This window comes from Rhinatrema bivittatum, chromosome 4, assembly GCF_901001135.1.
Source record: "Rhinatrema bivittatum chromosome 4, aRhiBiv1.1, whole genome shotgun sequence".
In the NCBI taxonomy this organism is placed as follows: Eukaryota; Metazoa; Chordata; class Amphibia; order Gymnophiona; family Rhinatrematidae; genus Rhinatrema; species Rhinatrema bivittatum.
Genome location: NC_042618.1, coordinates 301,593,484 through 301,612,464, shown reverse-complemented (window position 1 = coordinate 301,612,464; position 18,981 = coordinate 301,593,484). Strand labels below are relative to the sequence as shown.

The 18,981-nt window shown below is 42.1% G+C and overlaps 1 protein-coding gene across 3 annotated transcripts in view; it reads left to right on the top strand.

Annotated features, from left to right (window-relative positions):
• Positions 1-18,981, top strand: part of MAP2K4 (mitogen-activated protein kinase kinase 4) — a 389,322-nt gene that overhangs the window by 57,719 nt on the left and 312,622 nt on the right. For all 3 annotated transcript variants that reach the window (XR_003856494.1, XM_029600229.1, XM_029600228.1), the window contains exon 2: positions 4,406-4,508. Coding sequence is in view for 2 of the 3 variants with exons in the window: in XM_029600229.1 (XP_029456089.1) it covers positions 4,406-4,508 (103 nt within the window). In the remaining variant the exon portion in view is untranslated. The remainder of the gene's footprint in view (positions 1-4,405; positions 4,509-18,981) is intronic.

Genomic DNA, 18,981 nt, shown 5'->3' with positions numbered 1-18,981 from the left:
AAATTCGCAGATTTAGGAGGAGTGTTTTGTCCCCACAAGTGGTCTTTTAGCTTAAACTGTGGGAGACATGTTATTTGATCTATGGGATCGCCTATCAGTAGATCTATTCACATCAGAGTACAACAGGAAGTTAGACAAAATCCGATACATTCTTCAAAGTAAGTTCAGATCCACTCCAGACTTTCTTTTTCTGATGAAATGGGATGCAGATTTGCTGTTTGTTCCACCATCTCCATTGGTGATAACAGTGCAGAAAGCACTCGAGAATGGGGCACACCTGATCCTCATTGCCCCAACATGGGCTAGATAAGTTTGGTTCTCTTACCTCTTCTGATTGGTCAACCCTTCGTTCTCCTGAGATCCGATCCGACTTTGCCGATGGCATGGATAAGGAGTACTTGCTAATTTCAGTGCTATCATTATCCAAGGAAGTTGAGGATGATATAATACCTGCCAGGAAGTCTTCACCTCCAGGAGTTTATTGTTTTAAATAGAAAAGATTTTCATCATGGTGTCAAGCAAGCTCCCTAGACCTATTTTCTTGGAAGTCAAAGGTCTTGTCGCAATACTTATTCTCCCTCTCTTTCTCAGGTCTTAGTGCATCTCTGTGCCATTGCGACTACCATATTCAAGTTGATGGCAAACAGATATCCATACATCTTTTAATGTTGAAGTTTATGAAAGACTTGTGGCATGTAAGATCTTCGGTGCTAAGTCACCAATGCCATGGGATCTTTGTTTTATTGGTAGAACTAATGAAACCACCTAAAGAATCATTAAGAGTTGGCTTCCTTAAAACTCCTCACCTGGAAAGCAGCATCCCTAGTCACTATTACGTTGGCTAGACAAGTCGTTAAGCTTCAGGCATTGGTTCTTTACTAACCGCACATGCAGTTTTTCCACAAGAGATGGTGCTTCACACTTGCCCCAAGTTTCTGCCAAAAGTAGCTTTAGCTTTTCATCTGATCAAGCCATTGTGTTACTCACATTCTTTCCACGACCTCATGTGCATGAAGGGAGAAAGGCCCCAGTTATTAGACTGCAAAAGGGCCTTAGCTTATTATTTTGAAAAAAGCTCAGCCACATTGGCTTCTCAATTTCTAGTCTCTTGATCCTGACAGACTAGGAATAGCGGTCGATAGGCACACGTTATCCATTTGGCTGGTGGACCATATTGCTATTCTCTGACTGGCCTCCAGAATCTGTCAAGGCTCATCAAGTGAGAACCGTGGCTCTTCAGTGGCTAATCTGTGAACTATGCCTTTTGAATACATTTGCAAAGCTGCAACTTGGTCATCAGTTCACACCTTTACATCCCATTACTGTCTGGACTCAAGAAGTGACAATAACTTTGGGCAAACAGTTTTGCGCAGCCTGTTCCTCCAATAGTCCATTGTGCTCAGGGGGATCTGGGTTGCTTTTTTAGTAAGTTTTCCGCTACATCCTTCACATGTCATGGCTAATTCAGTCCTGCTTGTTGACGAAGAAAGCAGGTTTACTTAGCATAAGCAAGATTCTTCGTTAACAGTAGGATGAGTTAGCCATGCTTAATACCCGCCTGCCTCCTTGGAGAGTCTATTATATATTTAAAGCTAAGCTCTACAACCCATTGAGAGGTTCATGGCGCAGCGTGCACAAACTCCCACACATGCTCAATGGAGCAAAATTCTATAAACTGAGAGAAGGGTCTGTTTGGCACAGTTGGCTGATATTTCCCACATCATATGGTTGTTTCATCCTGAGTACAAATTTTCTTTCCTTTTCACAGTATAAGTATCTATATTGACTTCTTGTTTTAATGTATTTCCAACAGAGTTGAGGATATCTCAAGATACAAATTGCCATTGATCTTGGGTATTTTTTCTTGCTGGTTAATAAGAAGGCACTCTTTGTACTCTTTCAAGCTCAAAGTCTTTAACTAAATTTCCAGTAGCTTTTCCAGAAATGTTTTTAAGTTTCATTGGATCACTGCTTTCAATTCCCTCTTAAAGTCTCTTCCCCCCCCCCAGTTCTCAATTTGTTTTCAGTGCAGCCTTGCTTCTTTGAGGGCATGGAGCAGGGAACAATCGGTCAGCAGTTGTAGCTCCTGCTGTTGGGCCCATGGTCACCAAAGTGGTGGCTTTTACTGTCAGCCTGGCCCCGCTGAAATGGGTGGCTTCTCGTATTGGGCCCAGTTCCTTTCATTGAGCCAAGCAGGTTCCAGGTGCCTGAGGGACCTGGCTCCCAGAAATGTACTTTCCCTGCTTATCCAAAATATCTTTCTAATAAATACACCATTAAATGTTAAGACAGTTTTTCTTTATAGGATACTAGCCGTTAAGCCCGTTAAAATGGGCGAGATTCCATCATTCAGACCGGCACGGTTAGACCCGCTCTGTTCTCCACAACTTCCCTTTTCCTTCCATCCCCTCCCACCTCCTCCACAACCGCTTCCCTCTCCCAGCCCTCCTCCACCACTCTTTTTTCTCTTCTCCAGAACTTCTTACCCTTCCCACTTGTTCAGTCATATCCTCTTCCCTTTTCCTTCCCCACTCACCTTCCCTTTCCTTCCCCTTCTCCCCTCTCCCTCAGCCCTCCTCCACTCCCTCTTTTTCTGTACTCCACTTTACCCTCCCCATTTACTCACATCCTCTTCCTTTCCCTCCCACCTCCTCCACAACCCCTTCCCTCTCCCTCAGCCCTCCTCCACTCCCTCTTTTTTTCTATGCCACTTTACCCTTCCCACTTGCATCCTCTTCCTTCCATCCCTTCTCATCTTCCCTATTCCTCCCACCTCCTCCACAACCCATACTCCACAACTTTACCCTCCCCACTTACATCCTCTTCCTTCCCCTCCCACTTCCTCTACTCCCTCTTCTCTCTGGCCCGCCTGACACTTTAACCGCCACCGCTGCTCCTCCATTAGAGATCTCCGGGGGGTCTCTCTCGCGCGGGGAGAAGCAGCGGCGGCACGGACACAGAAATGGGAGGTCTCTGGGGATCTCGCATGCGCCGCTCCACCGGGCTCGGTGATGAGGTGCGTGAGAGAGAGACTCCCGGCGACCTCCCATTTCTGTATCTGTGCCGCCGCTGCTTCTCCCCGTGCACAAGAGAGAGAGAGACACCCCCCCCCCCCCCCCCCCCCCGGAGACTTTCTGTGCTGCCGCCGCTGCTCCTCCTCGTCGCTTCCAAGACAGCCGTCCGCTGGGCTCCCCTCTGACCGACGTGCTCTCACTCATGCGCAGTAGAGCTGCTCTCTACTGCGCATTTGCGGCACGTCGGTCCAAGCCCATTTATATGGTAGACTAGGCAAGATATGGAATCTGCTGGTGACCATGGCCTCTAACCAATGGTAAGGCAGCTTTCAAAATACTTGATGACATCACAATGTACTCTGACATCTGAGAGATTTCAACTAAACTGAATAGAAAGAATAGTTCCCTGCAGGAAGCTAGGCTAATGGCTTGATTTATGACACGTATATTGGTCCTATAATAGCTGAAGTATGCCCATTCCACAAACCTTTAACATTTTGTCTGTCATAGTTGGTTCTTAGGGTTACATGGGAAGGCATGTCGGTGTGTTGTGAACTGGGGAAATATGGGACATTAACTCAGCAGAATCTGTATGCCTGCTCACTAAAGATTAAATGGAAAATACGGAGTGTTTGTAGGACAGAATCATTAGAGATGAGCATCAATCTTTGGTTCTGTGTTGTTTTTGCTTTTTGGCTGACTGACTTTGTCTCTGGGCTCCTCTGAATTTAGCTTCAATTCTAGTATAATACACTTCAGCAGCAGGAAGAACTAGTGATTTGATATAGTGGTAATTTTCAGCTGGTGTAAAGTCTGTGGGCATTTTTTATTTATTTATTTTTTTGCCCACAGACTTTTCCACAAAATTTCAAAGCGAAAGTATACGTATCCTTTTTGTTTTCAAAATTATTCCGGAAAAACTGCTCACATACTTTAACACTTATCTATGCATGCTGATGTTTCCCTGCAAAACATATGCACATACTTTTTAAAATGAGAAAGTATGCACATAAGTATAGTCCCCATCCAGACTTTACTCAAAATCCCTTTCCAGTATGTGAAGAAAAATATGCACATTTAAGGTGTGTGCATGTATTTTTCCCCGCATATTGTGTAGACAATTTTAGAAGGCTGCATTTATGTGGATAAAGGAAGGCTTTACCCATAAAAATGCCTTTTAAAAATGACTTTTATAATATGCATATGAAATCTGAGGTACCCAGCATATGAAGAGCTTTTATGCCTCTTGAGTATTTTTTTCTCTTTCTCTCTTCTGAATTACAGAATTTCCTAGATTTATATCTGACAGGGCAAGGACCTTTCCTACTTTCTCCTTGTATCCTGCTGCATAGAGCTGTTTGTTTTACCTTTTACTTATTGTTATTTCTCAGGTAAACGCAAAGCACTGAAGTTGAATTTTGCCAACCCTCCTTTCAAATCAACAGCAAGATTTACCCTGAACACCACAGCTGTCCCCTTCCAAAACCCTCACATGTGAGTATTCTGTCTTCAGGCACCAAGCCAAAACTTTAGTGTCTTGTAACTTTTGGTGGAAGCATGTTCTGTTTCTTCCCTGAATTTTTTACACATTGCTATTGGATGCACATGAATGCTGTTTTATGGTTTAGTATTTGCTGGATATGTCTGACTAGGTTTTCTACTGTCTAAGTACACAACTGACAGGAAAAATGGCCTTGTGTTGTCTTCCCCTCCATGAGTCTGACTTTGGTTATGCAGTAGCTATTCTCATTAAATTAACATTTTGTAAAATGCCTCTTCTCTCCTCTGAAGCTAATTCTCTTTCTTTTCATATTGTATCCCTAACCCAGCCAGTGGGAGCACTTAGTTGGCTGGTGCCAGCTGATGTCATATACTATTTTGACCTGCTACATGGAGTCAAGTAGCTTGCGACGTCAGCCGACATCATTTTGAAAAGTGGCACAAACATGGCAGGAGTGCATCAGGATCATTCTTGCCCCCAGCCAGGAGTTCTATGGTCAATCTCAGAGTGGGTTTGGGGCACTAGACCCTAGGGATTTTTGTACTGGGTTGGTGGTGGGGTGTCACTAGAGCCCAGGAAAGTTTTTTTTGTTTTGTTTTGTTTTGTTTTTTTTACCCAGGGATGTCAGGTGAGGCGGTTTTGCTTGATTTGTGTAGGTTTTTTTTTTTTTTTTTGGGGGGGTTCAAAATTGTGGCCCAAAAATGAAACACAAACATTTCTGAAAATTTTCTGTTGTCTGTCATCTTGTTTTGTTTGTAATGAACCAAAAATGGACGTATTTGAATTTTACCCATTCAATTAAAACAAATGCAAATTCCTAGTGTTCTCGGCATCATGAAAAGAGAACCGCTGAACTGCTGAGGAGTGTTTGAGATGTAGGCAGGGGAAAAAAAGAGTAAAGAGTACAGGAACTATCAAGGAAAAGCAAGGGGAAGGAGTACAGGAAGTACTAAAAAAAAAAAAAAAAAAAAAAGGACCAGAGGAAGACAAGGAAAGCAAGTATAGGAGCTTCTGAGGACTAGTCAAAGAACAGGCAGGCAGAAGTGTGAAAACTGCTGAGTAGAGACCAGAAGGTAAATTAATACCCTTGAAGTGGAAGCTCCCACAGACCGAAAGTGTTTTGGGCACATACAACCTATTATGTATTTCAGTAAGCAGTGGGATTACCCCCAAAATCTGTCTGTCCAGTTTAATGGTCTAGTGCTGTACTTTGCTTTGTATCATATATGCAATGCTCTTGGACTCCATGTATTAGGGCAGAGCTTTCCAAAGTGTGTGTCGCCTGCAGTTTGCCGGTGTGTCGCGCAAGCCCGGTGCACGTGACACACCGGCAAGTGGGAGCCAATGCAGCCGCCGGTGGAGCTCATCTCACTGGCGGCTGAGCAGTGAAATATCACTGTGCTGTGTGCCGGAGACACACAGCAGGAAGATCGGCATGGCCGTGGTGGAGCTCACCTCACCACGGCCCGAAGAAGAAAAAGGTCACGTCGAAACGTGCAGGTGCTCCTCCTTCCTGCCCATGCGGCCCCGGAAGAAAAATGTTGCCGGAGCCGCACAGGCAGAAAGGGGGAGGAGCGTCAGCCGCGTGCAGAAGAGGAGCAGCAGCGTTGTTGCAGCGGGCGAGAAGAGGAGGAGGCCGGATAGCAGGGTCCCCACCGCGGATCGGCCCGAGAAGATCAGGGCCGCTGCCGTCGCCGCGATCGGCCCGAGAAGATTAGGGCCGCTGCAGAGCCCATCCTGCAGCGACCCGTGAAGAGGAGGCCCAGAGGTAAGAAAGAGGCTGAGGGCCCGTAGAGTGCGTTTATATGAGGTGAGTTGAGCGATTGTGTGCGTGAATGAGGTGAGTTGAGAGATTGTGTGTGGGAGTGAGGACCTGAATGTTTGCAGAGACAGCATGTGAGAGAGCCTGTGTGTGTGTGAGAGACAGCATGTGACAGTGAGAGCCTGTGCTTGAGCAAGACAGCATGTGGGAGTGAGAGAGAGCCTGGGTGTGTGAGAGTCAGACAGCATGTGCAAGAGAGACTGTATGAATGATTGTATGAGAGAGAGCCTGTGAGAGTGAGAGCCTGAGTGTGTGTGAGAGAGAGAAAGCATGTGAGAATGAGAACCTGACTGAATGTTTGAGGGAAGAAGATAGATGGAGAGAAAAGAAATAGAAAAAAAGACAATATGAAAGGAATTGGCAAAAAAATAAGAAAGGGGATGTGGAACAAAAAAGCCTGTGACCAATCGATTAGAAAACTAAGATCAGACAGCAAAGGTAAAAAAAACAAAATAAATTACTTTTTACTGATTGGCACATGTAATCTTTGGTAATGTGCAAGAGTAGCACTTTCTCTATGCTGATTTCACAATGTACGAGATCAACATGGAGGAAGTGGAAACCCACGGGGCCTGCACAGAGGCGGCAGCAGAATGGGCTTCAGTGCCAGCAATCAGCGCCTCCCCAATAGCCATGCGGCATCAGTGACAGTGGCAGCAGAGGAATGAGAGAGGCTCCGAGGTTGCTGGCAAAAGAAAGAGAGGGGGTTTGCCTTTAGTGTGTGCCTGCCTGAGGGTGTGTCTGTGTATGAGAATGTATGGGTGTCTTCCTGGGGTTTGTATGTGTGAGAATAGGTGCCGGCCTGTGTGTGGTGCATGTGTGTGTGAGAATGAATTGGTGCCTGCCTGGGGGTCTGTGTGTGTGAGAATGAATGTGTGCATGCCTGGGGGATGGTGAGGGAGTGGTGTGAAAATGAATGGAAGCCTGCCTGGGGGTCAGTTTCAGTGTGTGATAATGACTGGGAGCTTGCCTGGGTGTGTGTGTTTGTGTGAGAATGTTTGGGAACTTGCCTGGGTGTGTGTGTTTGTGTGTATGTGAGGGAGCCAGAGAGAGTGTGTATGAGAAAATCCAGGGGAGTGAGAGTTTGTGTGGGGGGTGTGTGTGGAGGGAGAGAGTGTCTTAGAGCTTGAGAGTGTGTCAGTGTCTGTGAGAGCGAGAGGTTATGGTGGGTATGAGAGCATGAATGTGTATGTATGTGACAGTGTATGTGTGAGAGAGAGAGGATAACCTCCTAATCCTTGACAATATCAGGGTGACTGGAAATCAAGAGCTCCCACGTATGGGAGCTCTTGATTTTAAAAAGCAGGGGCTTTTTAAAATCCTTATTAGTTTTAATTATTGGGGGTTATTTGATATATGTGCTGTTTTGAAATATTTTATTGGTGTTTGGGAAATTGTAAAAAATGTATATGATTTTAATGAATAGAAATTCTATTTATCAGTAGTTTTAAAATATTATTTTATTAGTATGGTTTTACTATTATAACTGATGCTTTATGTTTCTTGATTTTATTTGTTTTATGAGGAATGGTGGTTCTGTTTTTCCATTATTAATACACAGAGTCTGGCTTCTTGGGGTTTCCATTTCAGTTTTTGTCTAATTTGTGCTCCTTTATTTTGTATTCTGTATTTGGTGAGGGTCTGTCTCTGCTCTGTGTGTGTGACCATGATGAGAAATTTGCTAGCATAGGGATCTATAGCAATCGGGTTTGTTTTGTTTCCTCAGTAGGTGGTGTATTGGTATTCTAGGACCCAGTATAATATTTACCCTTGCTTTTTCACAGGTAGGGTTATTGTTGTTTGAGTCCTTGGTGTTATTACTGTTATGTTACAATGGGATTGCAGTATAGATTTTGAGTGTCTTTTTTTTTTGCGAAGTTTTATTTTCGTTCACAATGTGCCTGGCAGTGGAAGGTGTTTGTGCTGCTGTTACTGTGAGGTGACACCAGAATTTGAAAATATCTTTTAGTATGATGAGCTGTAAGGGAAACATCCAAACTCCATTGTTTGGGGGAATTTCAGTGGATGCACAGAGTTACAGAACTGGAGGTGCAGGATTTATATTGACTTTCTGTCCTTTCCTATAAATTCCAGACTTCACTCTCATAGCCTCATTCAGCTAATTCTATATGGCTATCAGATAATTTTATAGTGTGAAACTGGCCAGCTTTTTAAAATTACGCAGAAGACCTTTGGACTTTCTTATTAACACCAAATATTCAAAAGCTGTGTTCATCCCATCAAGCTCATATATGTCATTAAAGAGGTAAATTGAATAATACAATAACTTTGTTTTATTATTGTTACTCATAAATTATAACAATAACATTAATCTTGGAATATTATATATTTTTAATATAAGTGAAAGGTTTTCACAAGATAGGTTGTGTCGTGAAACATTTTATTATGTATATATTTAAGGAAACATACATAAATTGTCGAAATACATTTTGTTCGTTTAACCTTTAACCTCTGGTTTGCTAGTAGATTGAATTACTGTGTCCCGAAATTATGTTTGTCTAAAAAGTGTGTCACCAACATGAAAAGTTTGGAAAGCTCTGCTCTAGAGAATAATCGCCAAACTCTCTTGGTACTCTCCTTGTCAAATTTGAAAGTTCAAAGTTGCCCCACATCGATATTCCACCGTTTACCCTCATATATTTCATGTAGTTTCTTTACATCCATTTATCAAGTTATAAACACAGGAGTCGAGTTTCTACATATTACCCCCCTTCTTCCGTGCGGGTATATATATATATATATATACACACAAAAAAAATTCACATTGAAATGTAAAACATAGTAACTTCAAAATAAAAAAAAAAACAAAACAATAATTCTATGATTAAACTCATAACTTTATAAGTGGGCAACTCTAAGTGTTCACATTATTTTCCCTTTTTTTTGTGATAGCATATTTTGTGGGATTTCTTCACTCTTTTTTTTTTGTTCTTTACAGATGTATGCCATCTTTGATATAGAGCCTTTTACTGTTCCGTACATGGCCACAGCCCCCAATATGTCCAACACCTTGCTCTTAACACCAAGATTTGAGCCATGCATTGAAATTATCTATATGGCTTAGCCTCACTTTCCCCTTTCCATGAAGCGGTAACACTTCAGAAAAGGCAATGGTCTTTGCCATGTGTCTAATCTGATTCGACAGAGTCTGGAAATCTCTCTCTACCACTTGGATGCGGTTTCTAGCAAGATCGTTGGTTCTCAGATGGATAACATCAACTTGAGAGTCCTTACTTTCTTCTTTGATTGCATTGACTATTTGAATAGCATTTCTATCGGCCGATGATCCCAGAAGGCTTTTAACTATAGTTTTCCCTTTAAAAAGAGTTACCAAAGTTGGCACTTGCCCCTGCTGTGCTTAGGACTGAGTCTGCTATTAAGTTGGAACAGCCCTACCCGAAGACAAGCTGGCTACTGCTAGGTGAGGAGGTTTTTTTTCTTAATTTTATTTAAATCTAGTATACCTCTTTTCCACTTCACTGCCATGTAGGATGATGTCATCCAACAGCATTAAATGGAACTGTCTAAGCTAGTAGAGCTTTTGCTATACTGAGCATGTGCAGGAATTCCTGCTCTGGCGTTGCCTTGTTAGCTTTCTCAATCTTTTTTTATTCTAACAGCAGCATGGATGTATACTTCCCTCTCTCTCATTTTTTCTAATAATCTATACTTTTATCCTATCTAAAAATTGCTGTGCTTCTTCAGCAGCCCCCAAAACAGCATTTTTCGTTGCTACCTTAAAAAGCAAAAAAAAAAAGGGAAGAGAATATTTTCACATTGTCACGAAAGAAAGAAGCCAGAATAAGTGGGTTTAAAGACTGCGGCAGAAAAATGTCCATTATATATGGATAAGAACTTTGCTATATTTGCCTGGGTCCCGACCACAACCAGGCTAATTGTTATGATGCTGGACGGATATCCCCACGTATACGGAAAGCCAAGGGCCTACAAAATGGAGGAACTATAAAGGTTTTGGAGAAGTCATACTCAAACCTCCGCTTGAAGCACAGTTTCATCTGGTCGTCGTCTTTGTCGTCGTCTTCTCTTTTATGAAACTACATGACACAGTCCCTGTTCCAAAAAATTTTATTTTGAGACAGGATTTCAATAAGGCAAGAGAGGGAGTATGACGCACCAGCTCAGGAAGTCTATTCCAAGCATGTGATGCTGCCAGGTGGAAAGCATGGAGTCAGGAATTGGAGGTAGAGGAGAAGGATATAGATAAGACTGACTTCTTTGAGCAGAGTGCGTCACAACTGGTGTAGAGAGATGTGAGGAGTTGCAGAGTGAAAGCCCTTGTAGGTGAGTAAGAAGAGCTTGAACTGTTTGTGGAAGAGGATAGGAATCCAGTGTAGAGATGTGAGAAGTGGGTTTATGGGTGTATTTGGCAAAAAATCAGTCATGCTGCTGAATTTTGGATAGATTGTAGTGAACAAAGATGGCTCACTGGTAGACCTGTGAGAAGCAGGTTGCAATAGTTTAAGTAATAGGTGATAAGAGTGCAGATAAGAATTCTAGTGTGTTCAGAATGGAAAGGATGGATTTTTATGGTGAAATAGAGAAAAAAAATAGCACATTTTTGCAGTGGTTTGAATATATGTAGAGAAGGAGAGAGGAGTTGATGACTCCAAGGTTATACAGGATGAGGTAACTGGAAGGATTACAGTGTGGTTCACAGATATAGAGAAAGGGGGAAGTGGACTTGGGCAAAAAGATAAGGAGTTCTGTCTTGGTCATGTTCAGTTTAAGGTAGCAATGGGATATTCAGGCAGCAATGTGAGACAAGCTGGTGCAGATTTGAGACTAGATTCCTGATTAAATTTTCTGGTGTAGAGAAGAAAATGGGAATCAACATGAATATGGTATTGAAAACCATGAGAGGAAATCAGACACCAAAAGGAATTTATATACAAAGAGAAGAGAGCCCAGGATAGAACCATGAGATACACCAATTGATAGTGAGATGACAGTAGAAAATGATCTGCCAGTCGAAACACTAAAAGGACGATGGGAGAGGTAAGAAGAAAGCCAAGATAGGACAGAGTCTTGAAATCCAAGTGAGGACAGAATATCAAGGAGTAGATAATGATTCGCAGTGTCAAAAGCAGAAGATAGGCCAAAGAGGATAAAGGCTGAGTTAAAGACCTTTTGGTTTTAGCCATAAACGGGTCATTGGAGACTTTGGCAAGTGCTGTTTCTGAAAAATGTAGAGGGTGAGATTCAGACTGGAGTGGATCATGAATAGCTTGATATGAAAAAAAAAGTCAAGACAATGGCAGGGAACAGCATATTCAAGTAGTTTGGAAACAAAAATAAGGAGGGAGATGGGATGATAGCTGGCAGGACAAGTAGGGTCCATTAGATTGTAACATGTTTGAAGGCTGCAGCAACAGTAGCAATGCAAATTGATTCATAGATTGAGGATGTAACAGGATGGAGAGCTGAGGAACTGGGTGGGAATGGAGTCAAAGGAGCAAGTAGTGAGTTTGGAGGAGAAGAGATGGGAAGTTTTCTCGACTGTGACATCAGAAAAGGATGAGAAAATGGCAGAGACCAGGGAAATGGAGAGGAAAGAAGTCAGAGATAGGGAGGTAGAAGTGACCTGGTTGAGAACTTATAACTAATTTTGTGGGTTTTGTCATGGAAGTAGTCAGCCATAGGTTGGGCAGAGAATAAGGGGGGGGGGGGGGGGAGAGGAGAGGAAAGCGAAGGAAGTTTGAGGAGGGAATTGTGTGGCAAAGAGTCAGTGAGGGTTGAATGCAACAGTTTGCCAGATGGATGTAGTAGTTTTGCTTGGCAAATAGACTGGAAGGAAGTCAACATGAATTTGAAATGTATGAAATCTGCATGGATTGTCAAACTTCTTACCATCTGGGGCCATAGCAGCTGCAGCTTCAGATGCTGTCATCCCGCTGGTCTCCTTGACATTGGGTTACCCTCTCTCCACCCCATCCCTCTGCTGTTGTCACCTGTGCAGGGTGTGTCTGTGTAAAAGCTGGCAGTGGGACACGGCACTTATCAGTTCTTCTAGCTGTCCTGCTTCTAAGCACTTGCATGGAACATCAAGCTCACTGCCACCTGGGGCCATAGCAGTAGCAGCTTCGGATACCAACATCCCATTTGCTTCCTTGACATCTGACAATCCATAGCAGCAGCAGCAGCTTCAGAAGCTGTCATCCTGCTGATTTCCTTGACATCGGGCTATCCTGGCCCTGCCCCTCCGCTAATGTCTTTTATGTGGTGGGGGGAGAAAGTTGGTGGATGTTGGAGGAGGCATGCTCTTTGTCAAGCACACGAAGGAACACAACAAAGAAGCAGCTCCTTTGTTGTGTTGTGCATGTTCCTTCATGCACGTTGATTGCTCCTGATTTTCTGGACCTAGTTTATGGAGTCAAATGATGGGACATATCCATCCCAGGCTACAACTTATTAAGGCTGGATAGAGAGGACAGGAAAGGGGGAGAAGTAGCGGTTAATATCAGAAGCAATATCCAAGCAATCGAAATGCAGGGGACATGGGGTAGGGAAGAAGCATTATGGGCTAGCCTAAAAAAAAAAAAAAAGATGAGGCTTCCTCTTAATCAGTGTGGTCTTTAGGCCTCCAAATTAGACAGAAGAGCTGGACAGAGATCTGTTCAGAGACATCAAAAAGATGGGAAAGAAGGGAGAAGTGTTGCTTGGATATTTTAATGTGCTGTATGTAGACTGGAGTAGTCCTTTTGCGGAATCTACGAGAAGTAGAGATATGGGATGCCCTCCAAGGGGCTATGTTGAAACAAATAGTAATGGATCCCACGAAGGATGGTGTAATCCTGGACCTAGTGCTCATAGATGGGGATAATGTCTATAATGTCCGGACAGGTGTCCACCTGAGTATAAGTGATCATCAGACAGCATGATTTCATATTGCGAATAAGATACAAAAGTCACACGAAGACCCAAGTTTTGAATTTCAAATAAATGGACTTTGAGAAAATGGGGATATACTTGGAGGAAGATCTAGAATACTTGGAGAAAATGGGTGAGGTGGAACAATAGGCTAAATTAAAAGGAACTATTACAAAGGCAACAAATTTCTATGTTAGAAAATTAAAAGTTAAAGGAAAAAGAAACCAATTTAGTTCTCAAAGGAGGTAGCTGCAAAAAGTTCAGTTAAAAGAAGTATAAAGGTTCCCAAAAAGAGGAGCAATTGGTTCAGGAACCGACGAGAGAGGGAGCATTTTTAGATCTAATTCTCAGTGGAGCACAGGACTTGGTGAGAGAGGTAACGGTGGTGGGACCGCTTGGCAATAGTGATCATAATATGATCAAATTTGATTTAATGACTGGAAAAAGAAACAGTGCAAATCCAAGGCTCTCGTGCTAAACTTTCAAAAGGGAAACTTTGATAAAATGAGAAAAATTGTTAGAAAAAAACTGAAAGGAGCAGCTACAAAAGTAAAAAAAAAAGTCCAAGAGGCGTGGTCATTGTTAAAAAAATACCATTCTAGAAGCACAGTCCAGATGTATTCCACACATTAAGAAAGGTGGAAAGAAGGCAAAACGATTACCGGCATGGTTAAAAGGGGAGGTGAAAGAAGCTATTTTAGCCAAAAGATCTTCATTCAAAAATTGGAAGAAGGATCCATCAGAAGAAAATAGGATAAAGCATAAACATTGGCAAGTTAAGGCTAAGAGAGAATTAAGGCTAAGAGAGAATTTGAAAAGAAGTTAGCTGTAGAGGCAAAAACTCACAGTAAAAACTTTTTAAAATATATCCGAAGCAGAAAGCCTGTGAGGGAGTCAGTTGGACCGTTAGATGATTGAGGGGTTAAAGGGGCACTTAGAGAAGATAAGGCCATCGTGGAAAGATTAAATGATTTCTTTGCTTCAGTGTTTACTGAAGAGGATGTTGGGGGGAGGTACCCGTAATGGAGAAGGTTTTCATGGGCAATGAGTCAGATGGACTGAATCAAATCACGGTGAACCTAGAAGATGTGGTAGGCCTGATTGACAAACTGAAGAGTAGTAAATCACCTGGACCGGATAGTATACACCCCAGAGTTCTGAAGGAACTAAAAAATGAAATTTCAGACCTATTAGTAAAAATTTGTAACTTATCATTAAAATCATCCATTGTACCTGAAGACTGGAGGATAGTCAATGTAACCCTAATATTTAAAAAGGGCTCCAGGGGCGATCCGGGAAACTACAGACCGGTTAGCCTGACTTCAGTGCCAGGAAAAATAGTGGAAAGTGTTCTAAACATCAAAATCACAGAACATATAGAAAGACATGGTTTAATGGAACAAAGTCAGCATGGCTTTACCCAGGGCAAGTCTTGCCTCACAAATCTGCTTCACTTTTTTGAAGGAGTTAATAAACATGTGGATAAAGGTGAACCGGTAGATATAGTATACTTGGATTTTCAGAAGGTGTTTGATAAAGTTCCTCATGAGAGGCTTCTAGGAAAAGTAAAAAGTCATGGGATAGGTGGCGATGTCCTTTCGTGGATTGCAAACTGGCTAAAAGACAGGAAACAGAGTAGGATTAAATGGGCAATTTTCTCAGTGGAAGGGAGTGGACAGTGGAGTGCCTCAGGGATCTGTATTGGGACCCTTACTTTTCAATATATTTATAAATGATCTGGAAAAAATACGACAAGTGAGATAATCAAATTTGCAGGTGACACAAAATTGTTCAGAGTAGTTAAATCACAAGCAGATTGTGATAAATTGCAGGAAGACCTTGTGAGACTGGAAAATTGGGCATCCAAAAGGCAGATGAAATTTAATGTGGATAAGTGCAAGGTGATGCATTTAGGGAAAAATAACCCATGCTATAATTACACAATGTTGGGTTCCATATTAGGTGCTACAACCCAAGAAAGAGATCTAGGTGTCATAGTGGATAACACATTGAAATCGTCTGTACAGTGTGCTGCGGCAGTCAAAAAAGCAAACAATGTTGGGGATTATTAGAAAGGGAATGGTGAATAAAACGGAAAATGTCATAATGCCTCTGTATCGCTCCATGGTGAGACCGCACCTTGAATACTGTGTACAATTCTGGTCGCCGCATCTCAAAAAAGATATAATTGCGATGGAGAAGGTACAGAGAAGGGCTACCAAAATGATAAGGGGAATGGAACAACTCCCCTACGAGGAAAGACTAAAGAGGTTAGGACTTTTCAGCTTGGAGAAGAGACGACTGAGGGGGGGATATGATAAAGGTGTTTAAAATCATGAGAGGTCTAGAACGGGTAGGTGTGAATCGGTTATTTACTCTTTCGGATAGTAGAAAGACTAGGGGGCACTCCATGAAGTTAGCATGGGGCACATTTAAAACTAATCGGAGAAAGTTCTTTTTTACTCAACATACAATTAAACTCTGGAATTTGTTGCCAGAGGATGTGGTTAGTGCAATTACTATAGCTGTGTTTAAAAAAGGATTGGATAAGTTCTTGGAGGAGAAGTCCATTACCTGCTATTAAGTTCACTTAGAGAATAGCCACTGCCATTAGCAGTGGTAACATGGAATAGACTTAGTTTTTGGGTACTTGCCAGGTTCTTATGGCCTGGATTGGCCACTGTTGGAAACAGGATGCTGGGCTTGATGGACCCTTGGTCTGACCCAGTATGGCATTTTCTTATGTTCTTATGTTCTTATCAATACCTAGTGAAAATGAGAGAGACGAAGAAGGAAATCAGAAAAGCAAAAGGTCAAGCGGAAGAAAGGATTGCCCATTAGAGAGGTGACACAACATTTTTCAGATATATCAGAGAAAGAAGGAAAGCCCGAGGTGTTATAGTGAAATTGAAAGGTGACAAGGAGCAGTGTGCCGAGACAGACAAGAAAATGGTGGAAATATTAAACAAATTCTTCAGTTGTGTTCACTAAAGAAGTCCCTGGAGAAGGACTGTTTCTGGTTTGTGAGACCATAGAAGAGAATGGGCTACGCACAACTCCTTTTAAGAAGAGTATGTATGGGAAGAGCTAGGAAAACTGAATGTGAACAAGTTCATGAGGCAGAATGAGGTACATCCCAGGATACTACAAAACTCAGATGTCCTAGCTGGTCCACTAAAGGACCTGTTCAATAGATCCCTGGAAACAGGAGTAGTGTTGCAAGATTGGAGAAGAGTGGTAGTGGTCCTGCTTCATAAGAGTGATAGCAGAGAGGAGGCTGGAAACTGCAGGCTGGTTTGCTTCACTTCGGTGGTGGGAAAATTAATGGAGATGATGCTGAAAGACTGAACTATCTACAATCCAGTAAGTTGCTGGACCCGAGGCAACATGGATTCACCAGAGGAAGGTACTGTCAGACAAATCAGATTTTTTTTTTTTTGATTGGGTGAGCAGAGAATTGGAAAGAGGAACAGCGCTCAATGTCATCTATTTGGATTTCAGTAAAGCTTTTGATACTATCCCACATAGGAGGCTTGTGAATAAAATGAGAAGCTTTGGAGTGAGGTGGTAGTTTGGACTACAAACTGGTCAACTGATAGGAGACATCGTGTAATGGTAATAAGAACCTACTCTGAAGAGAGAGTTGTGTTAAATGGAGAGCCACAGGGATCGGTTTAAGGACCGGTTCTGTTCAATATCTTTGTGAGTGACATTGTGGAAGGGATAGGAGGTAAAGTTTGTCTATTTGGAGATGATACCAAGATCTGCAACATACTGGACACGCCAGAAGGAGTAGAAAGAATGAAAAGTGATTTACGAAGGATTGAAGAGTGGTTGAAGATTTGGCAGCTGGGATTCAGTGCCAAGAAGTGCAGAGTCGTGCATCTGGGACGCGATAATCCAAAAGAGCAGTATGAGATGGAGGAGGGAAAAGGCAGATGTTTATGGACCAAGAGCGGGATCTTGGGGTGATAGTTTCTGGCAATCTGAAGATGGTGATGCAATGGACATGGCGATAACTAAATCCAGAAGAATGCTGGGCAGCATAGAGAGAAATAACCAGTAAGAAATTGGAGGTGGTGATGCCCTTGTACAAGTCCTTGGTGAGGCCTCACCTGGAGTATTGTGTTCATTTTTGGAGCCCTTATCTCAAAAGGGTTGGAGGCGGTCCAGAGAAGGGCTACCAAAATGGTATGGGGTCAGTATCAGAAAACCTATGAGGAGAGACTAAAGGATATGTTTATATGTATACCCTGGAAGAGAGGAGGCGCAGGCATGATATGATACAGACCTTCAGATACTTAAAAGGTTTTAATGACATGCAAATATCAAACCTTTTCATTTGGAAAGAAATCACTAGAAATAGAGGTCACAAAATGAAACTCCAAGGAGGACAACTCAGAACCAATGTCAGAAAATATTTCTAGTTTATTTATTTTTAACTTTTTTTTTTTATACTGACGTTCCTGTAAAAAATACAAATCACACCGGTTTACAATGAAACTGAAAGTCGCAAGGGAGCGTTACAAGGAACATGGGATACAAATAACTGGGTGCAGGAAACTAAATAACTAAAAAAATATCTTCACTTAAATACAACCCAGATACAATATTAATTACAAGTTAAATACATTTCAATACGTCTTCTATACAACTTAATTACAACTTAAATATGACTTAAAAAAATAAAAATAATAAGAACAGAATGAGCTGAAAATACTTGTGGGCAAGTATTCTTCTTCAAGGAGAGGGTGGTGGATGCTTGGAACACCCTTCCTGAGGAGGTGGTGAAAACCAAAACAATGAAAGAATTCAAAAGAGCATGGGATAAGTACTGCGGAACCCTAAAAGGTAAAGGATGGAAATGAGTAAAAGAATGCATGGAGTAACTTGATACTGTTGATGGAACTCCATCATTTCTCTCTGCTTCAACGAAAGGGGGAGAAAAAGGGAATTTGGATTCGTTCAGCAACCAAGGGCCCCGATTTGTACCGTTTGGGGAAACAAGTATTGGGGTAACATGCTGATACAGTGGTTACTACCCTTAACTAATAAGTTTGTTACTTTGTTGCAACTCAAACATTGCTCTCTGTTTCAACTGCAAGGCATAACAGGGAATTGGATTCAACAGCAATTGATGAGGGCTAGTGTGGGAAACAGATAAGCATGGGGGCACTAATGAGGTACTGGTTTCAAACAGCAACCAACAAGGGCCCTGACTTTTATGGTCTGGGAAGCATATAAGCATGGGGTAACCAGCACAGCACAAACTACCATAAGCTTACTGGGCATTCTGGATGGACCATTTGGTCCTTTTCTGCCGTGATTTCTGTGTTTCTGTTTTTATGTAGTCTTGCTCTTTTATTGTCCTGAATCTTCAATTTCTGGAAACAAGGTACCATTTTTTCCGATCTTGATTATTTTTGGAAATGGCCTTTATAGCCAGCTTGCGTCCCTTTCGAGGTCTAGAAGGAGAATTATTAAATCTTGTCTTTGGCCAATTGTTTCTATGCATTTGCAGTATTCCTTGCCTTCACAGCTGGTCATTATGCTGGTAAATGAGCAAGGAATTAAAATGAAGATTCTGGTATTCTCCATGGACAAGCAGGATGGCAGTCCTCACACATAGGTGACATCAGATGGAGCCTGTCATGGAAAACTCATGTCAAAGTTTCTAGAAGTTTGACTGAACTTCAATAAGCTTGCAATATACTACAGATCCCCTTCAGTCTCTT